General features: G+C 41.3%; 3 protein-coding genes across 4 annotated transcripts; 1 reads left to right on the top strand and 2 right to left on the bottom strand.

Annotated features, from left to right (window-relative positions):
• Positions 1–1,566: 1,566 nt before the first annotated feature.
• Positions 1,567–4,323, bottom strand: tex30 (testis expressed 30). Of its 2 annotated transcripts, XM_083641443.1 has the most exons (5): positions 4,284–4,323; positions 3,655–3,891; positions 3,198–3,249; positions 1,955–2,169; positions 1,567–1,795 (listed from the first exon to the last, which is right to left on the bottom strand). In XM_083641443.1, exons 1-5 carry the CDS (start codon positions 4,299–4,301, stop codon positions 1,634–1,636), a joined length of 684 nt encoding a protein of 227 aa, XP_083497569.1. In that variant the 5' UTR covers positions 4,302–4,323; the 3' UTR covers positions 1,567–1,633. The 2 variants fall into 2 exon arrangements, with proteins under 2 accessions (XP_083497569.1, XP_083497568.1); XM_083641442.1 differs by lacking the exon at positions 4,284–4,323 and having other exon boundaries at positions 3,655–3,957.
• Positions 4,324–5,042: 719 nt separating this feature from the next.
• On the bottom strand, positions 5,043–12,306 carry poglut2 (protein O-glucosyltransferase 2). The gene is made up of 10 exons (XM_083641778.1): positions 11,845–12,306; positions 10,000–10,205; positions 9,016–9,221; positions 8,654–8,731; positions 8,142–8,314; positions 7,224–7,461; positions 6,901–7,110; positions 5,775–5,864; positions 5,349–5,453; positions 5,043–5,187 (listed from the first exon to the last, which is right to left on the bottom strand). The coding sequence occupies exons 1-10, from the start codon at positions 12,030–12,032 to the stop codon at positions 5,170–5,172; spliced, it is 1,512 nt and encodes a 503-aa protein (XP_083497904.1). The 5' UTR covers positions 12,033–12,306; the 3' UTR covers positions 5,043–5,169.
• A 620-nt stretch (positions 12,307–12,926) lies between these two features.
• On the top strand, positions 12,927–18,411 carry rmp64 (ribonuclease MRP subunit p64). The gene is made up of 9 exons (XM_083641366.1): positions 12,927–13,039; positions 13,254–13,408; positions 13,765–13,853; positions 14,279–14,407; positions 14,606–14,683; positions 15,882–16,216; positions 16,652–16,710; positions 16,833–17,047; positions 17,162–18,411. Exons 1-9 carry the CDS (start codon positions 12,955–12,957, stop codon positions 17,508–17,510), a joined length of 1,494 nt encoding a protein of 497 aa, XP_083497492.1. The 5' UTR covers positions 12,927–12,954; the 3' UTR covers positions 17,511–18,411.
• Positions 18,412–20,328: the final 1,917 nt, after the last annotated feature.

Genomic DNA, 20,328 nt, shown 5'->3' with positions numbered 1-20,328 from the left:
CGTCACATGTGACGTGCATTCAGTAGTCTCTAGAACAGACCATGAATAAGAGGAACAGGAGGAACTGGACCAGTCAGGAGGGAGAGCAGCTTCAATGGCCAGAGGAGACCCATATTACCCAGTTCCCATTCACTCCTGTCCATGTGAAGAGTGAGGAAGATGAAGAGAAACCTCAGTAAACACACTTAAACTAAGGGACTGCCAAAATGCTGAGTGATCCTATGTAGTTCTAGTATGACATACAATTATTTCAATGATTTGATTAAATTAAAATGTCATGCCAAGTAAGAATATTACAGTCAAGCTATATGCTGATAGCATATGGTTGTGGAGCAGTAAGAAAAAGTAGGTTACAGTAAACTTTGGCTAAAGGTGCAACTACTGTTATGAGCATAAGCTGGCTATGTACAATTCATTTTGTCCTCAAAACATGCACATTTTGTTGAAAGGTATTTTCAAACTTCCTTCTATTTTAGGTAATACACACAATATGCTATTTTAGTAAATAAATACAATGGTAGCCTTGGATAGCACATTGCTATTCTGTGTGCAATTTGGTCATACCAGCGATACTTTTGTGGTTAATATGGAGCCTAATTTAATATTTTATTTCATGGCCAGATGTGGCCTTTCTTAGCACAAGTTTGGAAAATGAATGTTTTGGTGAAATGCTTTTCTCTTGGATTCCGAATAAATGTATATTATGATTTGTCATGTGGCCATGCTAGCTATTGTAAATATTATATAGTGTCTGTCTTGAAAGCTGATATGGGCTGGGCACCTTAAGGTACATGACACTCAAATAAAAACATCAATCAATCAATCAAAAATGTAAAAAATGTGCTGGCCCATCCTAAGTCCAAGCTGAGTCACATTATTCACATACACCCCAAATCCTGCTTTCCCACTTTCTGGATCCATAGAACAATCTGTATTGAAATCCTAGTGAAAAAGCATCAGCCTCAACTTGGAGTGTTAGCGATGGCCAGGCAGCTAGAGCTAGCCCTCGGTACATACAGCGAGGACTTTGACGTGGTAGCATGTTTTCCACATTAGTACTCATTTTTCTAGGGACTCCCCTGCGACCCCCTCAAGCTGACATTCGAGTATGCCGTCGTCAACGTCCCAAGTCGAGGTGGACGTTGTAGCATGTTTCCAGCTTTATAATGCTCTATTTTTTAAGCTATCACACTTTTGTCCTTTTTCCCACAGCGCTGGGCCAGCAGCCCCCTGCCGGGGTCAGGGGTTGGAAAAGTCAGGACACTCAGTAGGCTACATTTAGTGGGAAAAGGCCCATAGCTGGGGATAGGAAGGTGGTAGACTACATAAAATGCCCTCTATGAATAAAGTCAATTTACCATTTATTTCTTTGACATTATAAGAAAGTGTTTATGTGTATTGTCGTAGCATTCACTTTGTAGTTTTGCAATTCCCTACACTGGAATTCATAAAAAAACAGAGAGAGAAGAAAATAAGATTATAATCTTGACCAGAAGATTATGTAAAAAAAATATAGAATTTATTTCACAGTGAAGATATGGAAATAAAAGAGAACTGGTACAACAACTATACAAACTAGAAAAATGCAGTCAGAGTGCAGATCTCAGAATCACATAACATTAGGCAGTCTAGTCTATGCTGTCTGCTTTATGATCCAGGTGATGACTTGTGAGTTCACCTCATCCAATACAGAATCCTCAGACCTTCCCTTTACTGTAAGACCATGGCTGCCTCCTTTTAGCCAGAAAACCTCAACTGCACCTTTCATTTCCTTCACCACACCGTCGAACAGGACCTATAGGCAAAGATCAAACATAAAACGATCACTATAGTAAACATTCATGTTGGAACAAAAGCATCTGTGTAAACTGTATTCAAGACCACTTAATACTATGATTTAAGACATTTTAAGACGTCTTTGTGGTAAAGCCCCAAAACGCTGTTCCATTCTCACCCTATCACACATGTTGTCCTCTGTGCCTGACACAAACAGCACGGGCATCTGTCTGGGCAGCCCTCTGAGGTCCTCGCTCCGCTTCTGATGGGCGTGCGTCTGTCCTGGGGGGTGCAGGGGGAAAGACAGGCAGACGACGCCTTGCACCGCGTCCTCCGTGTCATCACTCAGCTGCCTGGCTAAGGCAGCAGCAGCACGACTTCCCATTGACCTGCCTGCAGACAGGTCGCACAGTGATAAGTAAGTAAGTAATAGTAATTTATTTCTGTCCATTTGTCAGTTTCACATAAATGCACTGCAGTAATAATGTACAGTGATGATGCGATGATGATGATGATGGTGGTGGTGGTGGTAGTTTGTTAGTCTCACACAGTTCATACTTTTTTTTCCTTTTACTTTATGGGTTTACAATTACTGGTACAGAATGAGTACCTATAGGTCACATCCATTGGCTTTGCCTTTAATCAAAGGTATTGGTTTGAGTTGAGAAAGAGTTGGCTATATCAGGGTTTCTGCAGGTTTCAACAAGTTAAATTAAGATTTTTTAAGACCATTATGAATGCAATTTAAGACATATTACTGGCAAAAAAAGTATGAGGAATATGAAGGAAAATGGGACTTTGATGCTTCCCATGTGAAACTATATTTGGGGGATGGCAGCAGGTGTTTGCTGCTGGCTTTTTACAGTGGCTTTATGTCTTTAAGACTTCCTATAAACTACAACTCTGATGCCTTTAGACCCAATGTTCCTAATTTCGGCGTTTTCTTGCCCAAGGTTCAGCGGCTTTAAATTGATTTTCAAACGGCTTTAACCAACCACCTACATTTGCTGTTCTCAACCAGATCTCGTTGAACGTGCCTTAGCCATTTTAGATTAACTAGGAATCTTGTGCGCAACGTGTGCTCGATTTCTCAGGTGGAGAACAACTGAAACTGAAATTACTTGTGGAAACATTTGACTTAGCCTACTAGTAGAAGATTGATTTCAAGTGTCATGATTTCCTCATCTCTTTATAATTTGATGGTTTGATTTAGGTTTTGTATTGTGCTATGCTTTTTTAATAAATGTGGTGCTAAGTTGGTTTTGACTCATTAAGAAGTAAGCAACTTTATTGTGTAGTTAGATCATGCAAATTCTTTGTCCATTAATATTAGCAGTTGTACTAATACATGGCCTACGCACATGACATTTGTGTTTACACATACATTACTGTATACCACCTGTGTGTCTATTGTTGCTTACCTCCAAGGAATATGTGCCTTATGGTGAACTTCTCTAGTGATTTCAAGTAGTCCTGGCAAAAAGAAAGTGCATATAGCAAGTTATTGTCAGAAAAATATGGTTAGTCATCCTATGCTACATTTTATATTGATTCCGTCTAAAGATCACTGCAAAACTATCATAGAAACACGCACAGTGATACCAACAATACATTATGGTGTTGAGTACCAGACAAGTATGTAAGTGATTTTTCTCACTTAGCCTACTACAGTTTATTTCCTTGCTTATGAGCTTGTAGGCTACTGAGAGATGAAAGAAGATAGGCCCAATTATTTCACCTTGAACAAACACACATCTTTAAAATGTGGGCACGGTTAGGCTACATCTACACAAGTCAAGTGTATGCTTATTTATTTGTTTTACATTCTTGGTTTCATGTTTCCTTTGTCTTTCTGTCATGTTTTTGCATAACGCTTACCCACACAGCACGATAAGCCTTCACCCTATAGACGAGGTTTAAGCCTTTGCATGTGAAGCGCACACAGATGAAGCCATTTGAAGCCAGAGCATGTGCCAGAGAAACCAGCTGCTCGAAGTCCATGTCTCCACCGGCACCGTGTGTGAGGATGACAGCCGTGTGGACATCAGTCACTGAGGCAGGAACACACACAGCAGCATCCACATGTTTGGTCCCAAATGGCACCTTCACTCTATCCTGAAAAGAAATGGCACCCATAAAAATATCTGTCATCATGAAACAGACCATTTCTAGATTGGATCCACTCTCCGCATACATAAAGTCCAACAAGCGGCAGCTATTTCAACAAATGTCAACTTTTTGCATAGCTAATTTATTTCACGTTAATGACCAGTAACGTGAAATAAAGTGGTGACCCTATGCATCTATTAGACGCTATGTAACGTAACGTTATTCATACAAGTAAAAATACGAGGGGTCAGTCGAGCAGCATTTTGGTAAACAAACCGCGTTTCCGGGTGGAAACCGAAACGGCAATGGGACCCCATGGAGCGAGCCTTGAGTGCTCACTCTAGCACTTAACACTGTAACGCGAGATATTAACTTGCTTATTAGTTATTAGTATTTACCTCTTGCACTACTGACATCTTCTGGAGTAGTGAGTGAACTCCTCCGGTTGGTCAGATTTCTTCTTCTCCTGCAAACCAACTTATAGGTGCATTAGCGCCACCAATTGGACTGGAGTGCGGAACAGACTCGCTAAAATATTTTACTCTCTGTCTGTACCCAAAACAGTATATTTTAAAAACTGGCAAATGTCTTAAGATACCGCAAAAGCCCTGACAATGAAAAGTCATCGTATTTTGCCTTCCTCAGTGACTTTGTGCAAGCAAACCTGTGAAGCCAAAGACACATTTCCACATTGTGGACAACAATAAATTGAATTCTTATAATGAAGTAGGCTAGTAGTATTATGTTTCGGCGATTTCTGGTGGCTAGTGTATGCATTTTCCAGTTGTGTGCTTATATTACCTTAGCTATTTGTATGTTATGTAAACCTCCTGTACCCTGCTTTTTTTCATTACCTCCATAATGTCCTTACAGGCTGACTTTATAAATGAGGCTACTACTGACATCTAGTGTACATGAATGATTACAACTTGATGAAATAAGGATAGAAAATATATAGCCTACTTCGATGATACCATAGAATAATTTGTTTTCTCTCTTTTTTTTGCAGCTACAGTACTTCCTACTCACTACTACACCATCCTGTCCTGCTGCCTGAATATTTAGTTTTGTAAAGCATACATTTTAGGCTGTGACATGTGTGCACGTGTTTGTGCATGCGTGCATGTGTGTAGACCAAAGGAGAAGATCATAACCACTTTTAACATACAAACATAGAAAAATATGTATTATAAAAATGAGTTAACATGTAACATTCATGTCAGAGCAGGACAGATGATATCAAACGATAAGTATTATTTCAAATGAGGATGATGAGTTTGAAGTTCAGAGTTCATCCTTTGCCTGTAAAACAAACAAAAGATTGCTGTTAACAACTTTATATAGAACAGGAAGGATTATGTCACATTAGTTGGCATTGTCTCAGCAGGAATGAGTTGGAAGTAGCAAATCGGCGCCATGTTGGTTCGTAAGGTGATGAGAGGAAACTCCAGGGTGTTCCTTACCCTCGTCCTGTGGCAGGAACATGGGAACAGCTCATCACTGGGTTGTTCTACAAGTGTCATGCCCTCATGGACCTTGGGCTCTGTGACCTGGAGTTTGGCATACTCCTACAAGGAGAAAACTGAGCTTACAGCACCGTATGTGATCTCACTTAAGCTATCAATATTGTCAAGTCAAGTCAAACTTGATTTATATACCACATTTAATACACAAGCAGTTTAATATGCTTCACAGAAAATTATAAAAGAATAATCGTAATAAGATAGCAATAGAAGAAATACAAATTTTATAAGATTTAAGAATTCAAACTTATTCTACTGTTGCACTCATTGTAAATCAATCAGTCAGCTAAATGTTGAAAAGAGTAAATGTAAATGTAGTATTGATTTTTGTATGTATGTTTTCATGTATTTTAGTAGAAATGTTACCTGGAAAAGTTTGTAGTAGTAACAAAATATGCTGTCTCCCATGAGATGATTGCGGGCAAACTGCTGACCTGTTGCTGCAATTTTCCTCACCTGATAGACAAAAGAATCATAGCAGGGCTTACATCAATAAGTAAAATGTTAATAAACATGATAAATGATATTGATGATAAATGTTATCATCAATATCACAGCCACTCAGGCATAATGATGACAATTTAGAGAATTTCATTCTCTAACGCAGGGGTTTTCAAAGTGGGAGGCGGTCCTCCAAACAGTTTCAGTGGAGGCTCAGTGAATGGAAGTGAAAAAATATTACACTAGTTATTAAAAGGAAATCACATAGAATAGCCTAAATGTGTGTGATTTGGTTAAAGAGATAGTTCCGAGATACAGCAGTTTGGGGGAATTTGGCAGTTTTTCCAACTTTCCCAGTCAGACACTAATAAATGGCTTCACCTTTTTATGTTAAAAAAAGAAAGGTCCAAGCCACTCTTCTGGCAGAAAGTAAGAAGCCTTTATTTACTGTAGATGCTTATTTCATTTTGGAAGGTTTAAAAACATAGCTAGTGCATGTTAAAAGACTCACACGTAGCGGCACAAACAGCCTTCTTCAGGGTATGGCTTTTTTATGTATGTGGTGTAGTCTGAAGTCAAACAGCAATATCAGGCTATCTTGGCTCAATTGTTGAGTTGTCCAAGCTTTTGTCTGAGGGGAGGCCCACAGTCTCAGACTTTGAAAACCACTGGTCTAACCCATATTGCTGGCTTGATTTGGGTTAGGTTCCCACAAAGAAAGAGCAATATTGTTTTAATCAGATGAGACGTGAAAAAAAAAAAAAAAAAAAATTAACATCATTATCGTCACTCATTATAATCACCCATAATAACATGCCCCATCAATCAGGAAGTGGTATTTTTGGAAATCGGTTCCAATACTTCTAATTTGATACCAGTTCAAAAAGAAAACATCAACTAGTAATTTACAATCATTTCCATAGTAAGAATCCAACATTTCAAGGCTTTTTGATACATCTCGCATGCCTGCCATATTGATGGCAAAAACTGGTACAGAACCATTAGGTACTGTTTTTCAATATCCAACCATAATGATCATCATCATCATCACCTCTTCCTCATGGTCACGGGCCCACTGGATCTTTTCCAGTAGGTCTCCTAGGTCAGCCCTGATGGGGATGTAGTGCTCCCAGGGCCTGAGCTGGTTGTAAAAATGTTCATAATAGCTGGAGTCCTGCTTTAACACGACGCTGTCTCCTGCCAACAGGTAAGGCAGTCGATAAGCCGCCACGGTGCCGTCCATGTTGATTTGGTACTTGTACTGGTGTTGGGGGTGGAAGAACAGAAGATGATATGTTGAGTAACACGTTTTAGACTTCAGATTGTTTTAGACTTCAGATTTTTTAAATTCCTGGTCTGTATTATCGGTCTCACCTTGAAGAAGTCAAAGAAAGAGACGTGCTTGACCAGCGGGCCGTAGAGACTCTCGTCGTGTTTAAAGAAGAAGAAGTTGGTGAAGGCTGCGTCCACCATGTCGGGGTGAGCCCTCGCCAGCTTGACCAGCTCCAGACGCTCCTTGCGGCTGTCCCGGCCCCTCCAGAAGGCTGTGGTGTTCTTCTCTGACCACGTCGGCCCCGTGTTGGCCTGCACCGACATCATGTCCAGGCTCACTCTGCTCATGGGACAGATGATGTGTTTGTTAGTCACATTGTTTTGGGCAATTTGTAAATGAATTTCCGCATCAAGTTTCAGTTTCAGCAAAACAAAGAAGAAAAATGTGGATCTAGCTGTCAAGAAAGCAAGTTTGGAGTGTTCATCTTCCGTATATATGATCTTTGTGTGCAACATAGAGACACTGCAAGAAATAGGCCACGCCCATCACAGGGGAAATCGGTCCGTTCACTCCCATTCACCAGCGTCATTTTCCTTGAATTAAACATAGCTAAAAGTTGTTATGTGGTGGGCTGCGCACACAACAAATGTAAGAAATCGCCAATTAAAGTTTTTTTGTACTCCCGAGCAAAACAAGGAAGCCATTGAGAATTGGCGAGAAGAAATGTGGATTTAGCTGTCAAGGAAGTAAGTTGGAGTGTTCATCTTCTGTATATACAATCTTTGTGTGCAACACGCAACCATGCACGTGACATAGGAGAACGCCAGGATTGGAGGGGGGCTTTCTGTTTTCCCCCATCTTGGGCATGGTTTCTGAATGATGACGCATTACGCAGTGTCTCTATTGGAGAACACCAGGATTGGGGGGGAGTTTTTGTCCCCCGCCCGTGTTGGGTGTGGTTTCTGAATGATGACGCACTCCGCAGTGTCTCTATGGATGAAAGGGATGCATAGCCTTGCCTTCCCATGGTCTCGAGGACAGACTCAGTCAGGTCATAGGTGGGCATGACGATGTCTCGGGTATCATTGGAACCGCACCAGGAGAAAATAGGGTGGAGCCTCTCCGTGGGCCTCCTCTTCTCCAGCGGCCAGTCGCCCAGGTTCACAAAAAACTCAACATCGGGAAGACGAACCTAGACAAACAACGCCATAGGGGAGGATAGGGAGGATGCATCTCTCAATCAACATAAAAGGAAACACAATTTATTTAATAACGTGTATGATTATTCAGAAGGTAACATAACAGGAGAGACACTGTGCTTATGCTTACACATGAATCAAGAATGCACAGCAAAACCCTCCAATGGGAGAATGGAGTGCAGAATTGCAACAGAACTTGCAATCTAAATAGCTGTCATGTCTCCGTCTACTCATTCAAATGGAAACAATGAATACAACTTAATCTAATTCGGGGGGCAAAGAATTCAGGAATTCAAACAGGATATGGGAAACACTTTTCTGCTGGTGCTTACCTTTCTACTGAGTGACAGGAGGAGGGCATCCATGAAGATTCTAAAGCCTACATGCTCTCCCAACGTCTTAATGTAGACCTAAAGACAATATACACATCATATAATTTACTTCACAACGTGTTAATGTAGACCTAAAGACAATATACACATCATCTAAACTTCACAACGTCTTAATGTAGACCTAAAGACAATATACACATCATCTAAACTTCACAACGTCTTAATGTAGACCTAAAGACACAAATCTTCAGAAGCTGTCTGTGTTCTGTTGCCTGATCGTCACCGTTTCATTTCACTCCCTAGTACACGGCTATTTTATGTCTGGCAGATCTGGCGGAATACTCGGCGCCCTCTTGTGGTACCTTGTTGTCTTTGATGGTGTAGTGGCAGAGGCTCTGCCGCTGTCCAAAGCGTGGTGGGATCTCCTGGGCGTTCCGCTCCGGGTCGACTCGGGGGTAGAGGGCCAGGTCGCTGTCTATCTGGGGGAAGGAGGCAGGACAGTGCATGTTGTCCTGCCACACGGAGCCACTGGACTGGGGACAGTCACAGCCCTCATGATAGACTGGGCCTTCAGAAGAAAAGAGAGAGCGAGAGAGAATGAACCTCTTTCCACCTAGCATCAACACGTGTCCTGGGTTGTCAGGACAAAGGTGAGAATGCAACGACAGTTTGCCCGTTTTATGCGGAGACTGTTGTCGTCTAAACATGGCCTGAGTCGCAGCCAAACGAGCCTGTGCGTCTGCAGGAGCAAGCTGTTTGTGTAAAGGGGGGAGGTATGCCTAATAAAGTGAGCCTGGTGGACGTGGCAGGCAGCGCGGTGTGGGAGACACTTTGATCTAAGCCAGGAAACACACTAATTGACTTTGTCATGATAGAATTTATGATGATTTGGATATCCACGTTTCCTATTCAACAAATCTAAACCCTTGGCCTTGCCCCAGAGTGGCGTGCAATCACATGTCAGAATGTGACAACCTGCTGCTAGCTGGGCTGCTTGTTTTCTATCTCATATTATGTATTAGAAGGGTTATAAAACAGTCATATGATATAACTGTTTTATAACCTTTCTATTACCATCTATTTTACTCAAACTGATATACTACTCTGCAGCACATTGAATTCAATTATTTTCAATACAGAACAAAATGTGGTATATACACAAATAAGACAGATTGAGGAAAATGAAGGTTAGGCATTTTGTGTGTTCGGGTTAATGAACGACGACCAAAACACGAATGAATGTCACTTGTGATCATCTTTACTAGTAAGGAAGTAAGTGCTGATTTGTAATATCTTATTCCCTAATCTAAAAGTATATGTCCTAGGCACTGTGGATTACGCTCTACCTTTGAGAATGAATGGAGACTTGGCGACATGCTTGTGGTTGAGCAGAACGTGGATGTGAAGGTCAGTGTAGCTGGCGTACATCCTGTATCGAACCAGGAAGGAGCCGTCCTGGCGATCCAGGACCTGGACCCAGATTCTGGTGAACTGCTCCACTGGAGACTCAATCGTCACTTCAAAAGTCTTCTCACCAGGCGATGTTGTCAAACTGTGGAGGGAATATGGGCAATGAATCTCACAAGAGCGAAAATTGCGTTACTCGCTCAAGTCGTTACTCGTCGCCCGGGGCGAAATGGCACCTGCACGCATATTTGCATTGACTTCATAATCTTGCCGCGCGGATTTGCGAAATCGCTTCGGTGTGAACGCCCAGTTAGGCTAAGCGGCCACCACCTGATTAGATTTTTTGTTGTTGGATAATGAGTTAGTACAAAAGTGGACGATTGTTTGAAATGTAGGTTGAACAACAGGATCATGCTCCATTACTGACACTATTTCATAGCTTCATAGTTTTTGTCGTGGTGTCGTGTCTCCCTCAGTAGTAGCTAGTAGTAAACAACTTTTTTTTTTTAGCAGGCATGAATGGAGCGGAGTAACAGATAGGTGCCTTGGGAACCCAAACATGACACCCACTGAACAACTAGACACAAGGGGAGGGACACCTTCATTTGGCCCAAGGGAGACGTTCAGTGAAAAGAGTCTGTCTCCAAATATCTTCTGCCCTGGGGCACCGTCTTATGTCTACTCTCACTGTTATCTCGTTATTTTACACGTTAATGTTGCACTACATGAGTTTAGCACTTACTAACTGTCCTTTCTTTGTACATTGGCATTACTTGTTTGAACTGATCGAACAGAATGGTAAGGACATCATTGTACACCTTTCACTCATACTGAAGATTTGCATTTCAAGCACTTGCCAATGTGCACTGTTTATTTTCATCATAATTTACTGCATAATGTGTATATCAATGGTAACTAAATAAATGAAAGCTACTTTGCCTTTCAGAGGTCGAGTTATTTTTTAGATAGGTTAACGGACTAGATTATGTCTACTCAGTGATGATCGCGTCACCAGAACAGGTTTAGTCCAGGCATTTTACGCAAATATGTGGGTCAACCTCACACTAATTGCAACAAAACCAAACTCAACTGATTTTGTATCCTCAATATGTCCTCAATGAAGGAAAAAAAAGTGTTAAGGAAATGTATGAAGGGAAAGTTTTGAAAATGACCTAAATATGATGGTAGCCTATGGAAGCCTTTTTTTTTTTTTTTTTTTAAATGTGCCATAAATCTCATCACTTATATCCTGTATGTGTTTTTTGCTTGAAGGAGAGAAAAAAAAAAAAAAAAAGTTAAAAAATAAATAAAAAAACGTTTTTGGTAGCATCATATAGGTCATTTTCAAAAAATTCCCTTCATACATTTCCTTAACACTTTTTTTCCTTCATTGAGGACATATTGAGGATACAAAATCAGTTGAGTTTGGTTTTGTTGCAATTAGTGTGAGGTCAAGTGACATTTTTACTGGACTAGTTAGGTAATGGGACTCTTCGACGAAAAACGATGCTGATTAATTTTGGACATGATCTCACTCACACATGTGCGAAAACTAAACAGTTTTGCAGGCATTCATTTAGTTTGACCGTGATATTGTTATATACAGTTATAGCCTATTATTGAGAGTTGATTTGAGTGAAGTTGTGGACTAGTGATGCAGCTGTTTGCCCCACATCACTTGCCCACTTTTTACATGTTATTGAGGCTGGACTGTGGACTCAATGTAGCTCAACTCAACGCTGCAAAAACGACGCCACAGCAGACGTAATAATAACGTGACTTACTTGCTCCCTGAGCTGTCCACCGCCTGGATGAAGAAAAAGCGAGCTGGAAGGACGATGTTTGGCTCCAGTCCGGGTCCCCATACCAAAGTGTTTGTGGCGCTGGGTAGCGACGCGGCCAGAGCCCCCTGTCTGATCAGTCCCAGACAATGTAGAAGAAGCAGCAACCACGAACACGGTCTCGGGGACATTTTTTCCCGTAGACTCCCCTTTTACCTTGATTGTTTTACTATCGCGTCCCTCCCTACAGACTTTCACATTCCCGGTGTATCGTTCACATAACCCCGGAGGGAGGACGAATAGCTGGTGGTAACGTTACACGTTTTCTTTAGCAGTTTCCATTCAGAAAAACGCCATGGCGCAATGCCAATGTTTTCTTTTTTGTAACATTGGTTTTGTTAGTATGTATCCGTCCAAGTGAAGTCGCTGTCTCTTTCTGGTTATTTCCAAAAAACGTTCATTTTACTGCTGGATTGTCGGCTGATTCGGCTGAATAAAACGGTAAACTGCCACTGGGCGGAACCAGAGGGCGGGGCAGGTCAGACAGGCATGCGGGGTGCAGCGATCTGATTGGTCTCTCCTCCACTGCATCTGGAACCGATTGTCCTCACCACCCTATTTGCGCCAAGTCCCGCCCTTAGGTTTATGCATGGTAAGTGATAATTGGTTAGATTTAGTAACATCCCGCCCTTATGTCTCGGTATGGGGAGATGATTGGTTAGGTTTATGCAAGTCCCGCCCTTAGGTTTAGGCATGGTAAGTGGTAATTGGCTAGATTTAGTAACATCCCGCCCTTATGTATGGATATGGGGAGATGATTGGTTAGGTTTATGCAAGTCCCGCCCTTAGGTTTAGGCATGGGGAGATGGTTGGTTGGTTTAGGCATGATATCAGGATAAGCCAATCAGAGGCAGAGAAGAGTGATACTTGTCGCAAATCCTGCAAACCTAATCCGGTGGGGAAAATGCATGGAAATGTGAAAACTATAACTTCTGTGACTGACCGATGGATGGCGCTAATTGAAGCATCGTAAACGCCGAAATTCCAGAAGAAGAATTGCTGACTGACTTCCGCATATTTTCTGCGAGGAAGCATGAACAGCATGAAGCAGGCATGGCAGAAGAACCGTGGAACAGAGTAAACATTGCATTTCCAAGTGCTGTTTCCTCTGTCCGTATACATTTCAATCGAACAACAGGTAGATTAATTGGTCTATCGACAGGTGCGATGTGTGTCAAAACCGAGCGCTAAAAGAAAAATCCTCTCTTCTCGCAAGGATGCTTGCAACCCACGTGGGAAACATCCAAACTGTTTTGATATCTTGCACGTGCATGTAAACAAAGTTTGTTTTAGTGACATGTTTAATGGATCCACTTTCTATAATGATATTCGTGTCTATTGTTGTTTTACAGATGCAAATGTTAAAACGCTTCTGGGGGGTAATGATAAAGTCCTTAAGCTGCTTGGGAGTGAGATTCTTCAAACGGAGATACGTATTCTCTACGAGCTGCTGTACGTCCTAAACAACAGCTGTAGAGGAAACAAGACGTTCAGGGCTTTGAAGCAGGTGAGGATAATGGACAACATTGCTAATGCATCTGACCATTGCAGGTTAATGTTGCTGCTGTAATGCCAGAATTTCCCCTCGGGGATAAATAAAGTACTCCTATCTATCTATCTATCTATCTATCTATCTATCTATCTATCTATCTATCTATCTATCTATCTATCTATCTAATCTAATCTAATCTAATTTAATCTATGTCCCAGAGGGTAGGGTATGGGCAAGTCATTTTGGATTCTTTGTAGCAAGCAGAGGCATGCAACAGTATTCAAAGGAGCAGACACTTTTGTGCCCCAAAACAGAAAAAACGGCTGCCATTCACTTGTAAGGCATGCACATTTCATCATTGTCTCTCACAGGTTGAACAATGCATAAACAGGGTGAAGGAAATGAAGCTAGAAGTTGCCCTTCAGGACCTGACAGAATTGTGTCCAACAAGGCTACAAAGGTACATCTACACACAACATAGGTTACATACATGATACGACACATTTCTTAGTAGATTATATACATTAATGATACTATATAAACAAACAAATTACGATACTACACAAACACAGCATATTTTTCGACTGTGGGATCACCTGGAGCAAACCCACACAAACACGGGGAGAGAGCATGCAAACAGAAAGGACGAGGGGCGGAGATTTTAATCCACAACCTTCTTGCTGTGAGGCGACAGTGCTAACCACTATGTCCCACTATGCCCACCGTGCCGTCCCTAATGCCACATACAGAAATCCTAACTGTCTACCAATTCAACATTAACCCATTTTGTTGAATTTGAACGGCTGTAATTATCAGTTGCTTACCTGTAATGGGATTTGTATGTATAATTTGTATCCATCACTGTGACTGCACCTGTGTTTTTAGAGCGCGGAGCGTTCAGTCTGGTGAGTGTGAGGTTCCCAGTCAGCCCATGCTGGAGTGGCTCTGTCTCAAAGTGCTGGGAGCGGCCCGGCTGATGAGCTGCACGCTGAATCGATGCAGCAGAGCCTTCATGTATCCTTTCCAGAGGTGCCGGTGCACTTAAGAAACATCTGGATGAGGAGGAGTGGTGCACTTAAGAAACATCTGGATGAGGAGGATCCTTGACCTGCAAAGAAATGTGGGCCTTTTTGTCAGAGTTGGGCTAAAAAGTCTTCGCTTACTTGGTGTTACTTCATGAGTGTGTTTGCCCTTAACTACCGTTTCCTGCAGATTCTCAAAGCAGCAACTGAAACTGGAGGAGTTCATTGTCTTGAATGTGGTGATTACCAACATGCTCAGTCGTCTGTGGTGAGTGCTTTTGCACATTGTCAAATCCAAGAAGGCAGGAAAACTAGTGCCGGGTGAGAAAGCGCAAACAAATCATTTTTGACCTTGAAACATACCAAATCTACAATCGAACATAATCGTACAAGACAGAAAATCTAAGTTTCCCGATCAAAGCTCATTGAACAAGTCTTGTCAGCAGCTCCTCTAATGTGGGGCTAGTCACCTCTCCCTCTGCCCGCTCACTCGGTAGGGCTGCTCGATACAGACCAACAATCATATCACAATATGGCGATACACAATATATATGGCGGTATTGTCTACGAAGTGATGTAAATGTTCAGTTGAAACTTGGTGCTTTTACAACAATTTTACACAATGAGATTTTGTATGAATAAATAATCTTCAGTAATGTGGATATAAATGACTTAGTGGGTAAAGGCAAATAATAGAATAGCTAGAGCAGTCTGGTAAGTTAAGAAAATGACATCACTTTAAGGTAATGCAGCCTTTAAATCCAGGAAAAGATAACACTTATGCCATATTACGATATTCAAAATCTAAGATGGTATCTAGTCTCATATCACGATATTGATATAATGTCAATATATTGCCCAGCCCTACTCATAAGGATACATTGAGACAAATGTATCCTAAGGGAGACAATAAAGGCTACCGGTAATTTAATCATTGAGCAAGCTAAGCTCACTAAAGTGTCTGCACGGAGACAACATGTTTACCAGCCCAGCCGGTCTGTGGTGCTCCGTAACAAAGGAAACCAAACAGACAACAGACAAGAGATTGAACTTTGTTGAGTCCACCTTACTCTGGATGGAACCCAACACCACTTTGTGAGTTAGTCAGTGATACTCAACCCGAGGCTCTAGAGCACACATGTGGCTCCTTCATGGGTAGTTGTGGCTCTTTTAAGTCCTACTTAAAATAAATAAATAAAAACCTAAAAAAGATAAAGGGGATTGGGATTGTGGCTTTTGGGATTGTGATTTTGTTTTGTTGTCAATGTGGCTCCTGAGTACGGCAAGCAAGGTTGCGTACCACTGGTCTAAGACTTTTTACATTAAAATGTCTTTTGTGTGCTGTAGCTCCAATGACATAATTAGATTGCTGCATCCTTGATTACCACCTTCTTAATTGTTTTTGCATACTCATTTGTTAACCTGGCTTCCACAGTCTCAGTGCACCTGACTTTGTGCCCCATCAGGGTGTTTTTCCGGGGCATCCTGGCCGGCCTGGCCCCTCTGTACCAGCAGCTTCTGGAGCTCCTCAGAGAAGTAGCCCATGCCCAGCCCATGCCCTTCCTCAGCGGCTTCTCCCTCCCGGCAGACATGCTTCAGTTCCTGGGTCCCTCTGATGCCTTTTTACTGACTACACTTGGGTCACGCCCACGGGGCCTTCACCCCAAAACCCCTCCTCCTCCTCCTCCTCCGCAGCAGCAGCAGCAGAAGAAGAAGAAGAAGAAGAAGAAAGCTCCTGTTGAATTCCCCAACCAGCCAAAGAGGAAGAAGAAAGAAGACCTGGGGGTTTCTATCCAAAGAGGTGATGAGCTTTTTCATTGGTGTGTATCCTGTATGTAGCTTTTAGAGCAGGATTGGAAATTACCACTGGCTATGTTGAGAGCAACCAAGACGTTGGTGATCCCCTCGCCCCCTACTTTCAGAAGGCAGTAACATGTGATTTAACTTCTGTCACTACCTTAGTTTGCACATCAGGTCACACATGTTACGCCATTTCTGTTGACTGACCGAATGTAATTTTACAGTGTAATCTGAAGCACAGCTTTTCCAACATAGCGGCGCGCTTAGTATGGATAGTTTACAAGATGATGCCTTCCAATCTGATTCTAGTGGAAAAGCAAAGGCGTTTGAATTTAGACGTGAATTTTCTCACAATGTTGTGTACTGTGTAGTAGAATGAACCATGTTACATCTATGCATGAACCATACTGAATTAATACTTTGTTTCTCTCTTTAGGTCAACATTTTGAAATTGATATGAAGCCTTTTCTCAAGGTTTTCAGGGATTTTACAGAGGTATGTGAACTTAACTGATGAATCGAACTAACCTGAATTGTTGTTTATGAATATGAACGAGCAAAGTGGCTCTATGGAACGGTTACCTTCCCATGTCATTGTTATGATCTATCTTCATGTAGGTACCCAAGGACATGAAGGAGGGACGTGAAGTTGAAAAGAAGCAAATGTTCAAGAAACAAGTGAGAGCAGCCACTACCTTCACAGACATGGTGACCCACCTGGAAGAAATGATCCCATGGTGCAAATCCCAGAGCTTGGAAAAGGAAAAACGCCTCTTATCATTCCTGTACTTGAAGTGCCAGAAGATGAAATGCCTGGAGTCAGCCGGTCACAAGTAAGAGCCAAACTATTTGCAGTTGTTGAGATAGAAACCTGAGTTCAGCGCTCTGTGTGTAGATGTATTTTGTTTCTACACTCATGTTTGTGTGTCATTTCCCCTTGCCCTCAGTGTTCAGAGGAAGTTGCGGAGCTTCAAACGAGATGTTTCCTGGGCTTCATCTCCTCGAGGCTCAGTCCCCAGGACCTGGCTGGCAGGATCTGTCGCTGCGCTGTGGAGACAGGCTCGCCGGAGAACTCGTTTCCAGTCACTCAGGACTCGATTGAGGCCTTCAGCGGGCACAATCTGTGCCAAGAAGAAACGGTTGGAGAGACGAAGGAAGCGGATGACTGACTTATCAGTGTCTGGACTGTCAGAGGAGAGCAAACCAAACAGGACTTCACGTGAGATGACACCCACGACCTCTGCCTGTGAGGGTCAAGACGACATAGATGATATTTTTGCCTCTGTAGGCTTGTAACCATTTTGAATACGACGAGTCCAAGGAAATAAATGACTGTTAGGCCATGGCCACACTCATCTGTCGTATCTGTCCACCTCCGTTCATTTCAATTAATTTTCAATGACAGCTGTCCGGGCAGCGCTGATGACGCGTCCTTCTCCGGCAGATTTCCATCCGTTTTGATGGATGGACTGATTAATCGCGGATGACGAAGGATGAACTCCTCCAGCAGCTCTCTGGACCCTATCCCTACACCACTTTTGAAAGGCTGTCTCTCAGTTATCATCCCCACTGCAACCCACATAGTAAACATGTCTGTCTACTGGTGAAGTACCCCCCTCCCTTAAACTGGCAGCCATCAAACCCGTACCTGAATAGCTGTGCCAAAGAAAGAAGAAGCTAGGCCTATGTGCTGTAGCCTATTGTATTTTTTATTTTTTTCATTTGCAAGTTAAACTGTCAGCTCAGATGTGTTATTGAAGCTTTGGTTAAAGACCTGAATTTTACAATGATGTTTTGAAATAAATGTTTAACAAAACTATTGTGTGTTAAAAGCAAATAACATTAACTTTATACTCTATGAATTGTTTGATCACAGGTGCTTTTAATAACAATCATGGGATGGGTTTAGGCTACAAATGCTGTGCTACATGACAACAGATGTTTCTTGGTAAATGTTATATGTATCTGTCCCTATCCAAATAAATGATAACAAAAAAGAAGAACAAAGGAAAAAGACCCAGCTGGCAGCAATCATTTCATTTGTGCACATAGAATTGTGGGTAATTCACGTGTGCTGAGTGACACATGGGCATCCTCGAAATTTCTCGCTTCTGACGACGCAGGCCTTAGTAGGATTGGGACATTGGTGATGACGTAACATCCTTGAAATCCAGCCAAATGAGGATCCTTCCTTGACTTTGAGAAATGATGAATATCAAAGGGTTCCAGTTGTGGCCTCCCCAGCTTGCAAAACTGGGATGTGGCTCCACCTGGTGGAGCTGATGAATAAATAACAATCTGCTCTGGGACTCCTGATTTTGTTTCTGAGGAGCGCCTTTTGTTTTGACATCAGCCTCCTGGCATTTTCAGGCGGGCCTCCCCAGGGTATGGAAGACTATTGGCCCAAAAATTCAATATGAAATACAATGAAATAAATAAATAACTCGATGATATAAATAAAACATGCAATGAAATAAATAAAAACACAGGCTCAATGAATGGAAGTGAAAAAACAATTAGGGATTTCATTAGTTATCAAAATGAGATATATCACATAGAATGACTCAAATGTGTGTGATTTAGTTAAGGAGATAGTTCAGAGATACAGTAGTTTTGGGGAATAATACTGTTTTTCCCAGAGTCAGAAACAAATAAATGCCTTCAGACAGACCTTTTTTTATTTATTATAAGATTTGGTAAAATCTATGTCAACCAAAGAAAAGACACTGTACAGACGAGGTCTTTACTGAGAAAGTGATGAAGTACAGTATATATACAGTATTCACAGCAGTTAAGGAGACATTAAAGGAACATTTCATGCATGTAAATCTGAGTTGCTGTACAACAAATTACACAAAGGTACACAAAGAAGTACAAAAGGGTATGTTACATCCACATTTCAACAACGCTGAACAGAATCACATAAAAATACATCTCCCTGTCAGAAAAGTACAAAACGGTGGCTCCAGGCTGCTTCTGGACTATTTACACAAGTGGAAACTAGAAAAACAACACTGCTAGCGCTCAGCAGGCACCACATTTACACCATTTACATCCGAGTGAAGTCTGTTCAGTACGATCTGATCTCAGTTCAGATTATAAATTTGTTCAGTACGATCTGATCTCAGTTCATATTAGAAGCCAGTCCTTTTCAGATTCTCCCAGTTGCCAAAACAAAAAATATATAAATATATACGTTTAAAGTGCAGATTACGTCAGGCCAGCAGTTTGGTTTTATTTTCCTCTTACAGTGAGTACAGTACTTGTGTTTTTGGCCTTAAAGTGGAAAACTAAGAACTGTGCATTCCGTTTGTGTCAAATCTATAATTATATTGAGGAATTGAAATGTGTCTTATGTAAATTATAAACAGGCCTAATTTAAATCATGGGGTTCCCTTACCTCCAGAGTTCTAACTCAAGCCTTTCACCAACTAAACTACAACCTTTACATCTGATCCTGCTTCAGTCTCCTCTCTTACAGCTGCACCAACATGGCTTAAACATATTTCTCTTAGTTTGTTCAGTATTACAATAGCGATTATTATGAATATTATGACATTACAAAATTATATTAATGTTTCAATATTGCAAATATACAAATATTCCAGTCAGTTTGGAATAGTAGTGTTACCCTCTCCCACCCCCTTTTTAACAGAATTCAAATGTTTGTTACTTTATGCTTGTGCAGTGCTATTTTAATTTTATTTTTAATTGAGACATTTTGAAATTTAAAGAGATTTAAAAATATAGAAAATATATCAGTTTAGCTAGACGTCAAATTTTGATGCTCAGTATCCCTATATAATTACATCCACATAAAAAAAACTCCAAGCTTACAAAAATGGTCAATTGTGGAAACTGAAATCGCAATATACAACAATTACACGTGATTAACAGTGCAGCTCAGCTTTCTTTCCTAAAGGAAATGTTAGAAACGAAAGGAAGACAGGCTGCAAAATAACATTGTGTCATGTAAATGTTGCTGTTAAGAGGACAAATAATAGTTATTGACAGAAAACAGTGCGGTCTAACTAATCAGATTGTTTTTTTTCTTTAAACACTTTTTTAAAATGTAACCAATTTAAACTGTTACACTGTTATTTCTTGATCAAGC

Source organism: Poromitra crassiceps (assembly GCF_964638095.1).
Source record: "Poromitra crassiceps genome assembly, chromosome: 8".
NCBI lineage: Eukaryota > Metazoa > Chordata > Actinopteri > Beryciformes > Melamphaidae > Poromitra > Poromitra crassiceps.
The sequence above is the reverse complement of the archived record's forward strand: the minus strand, read 5'-3'. Positions and strand labels throughout refer to the sequence as shown.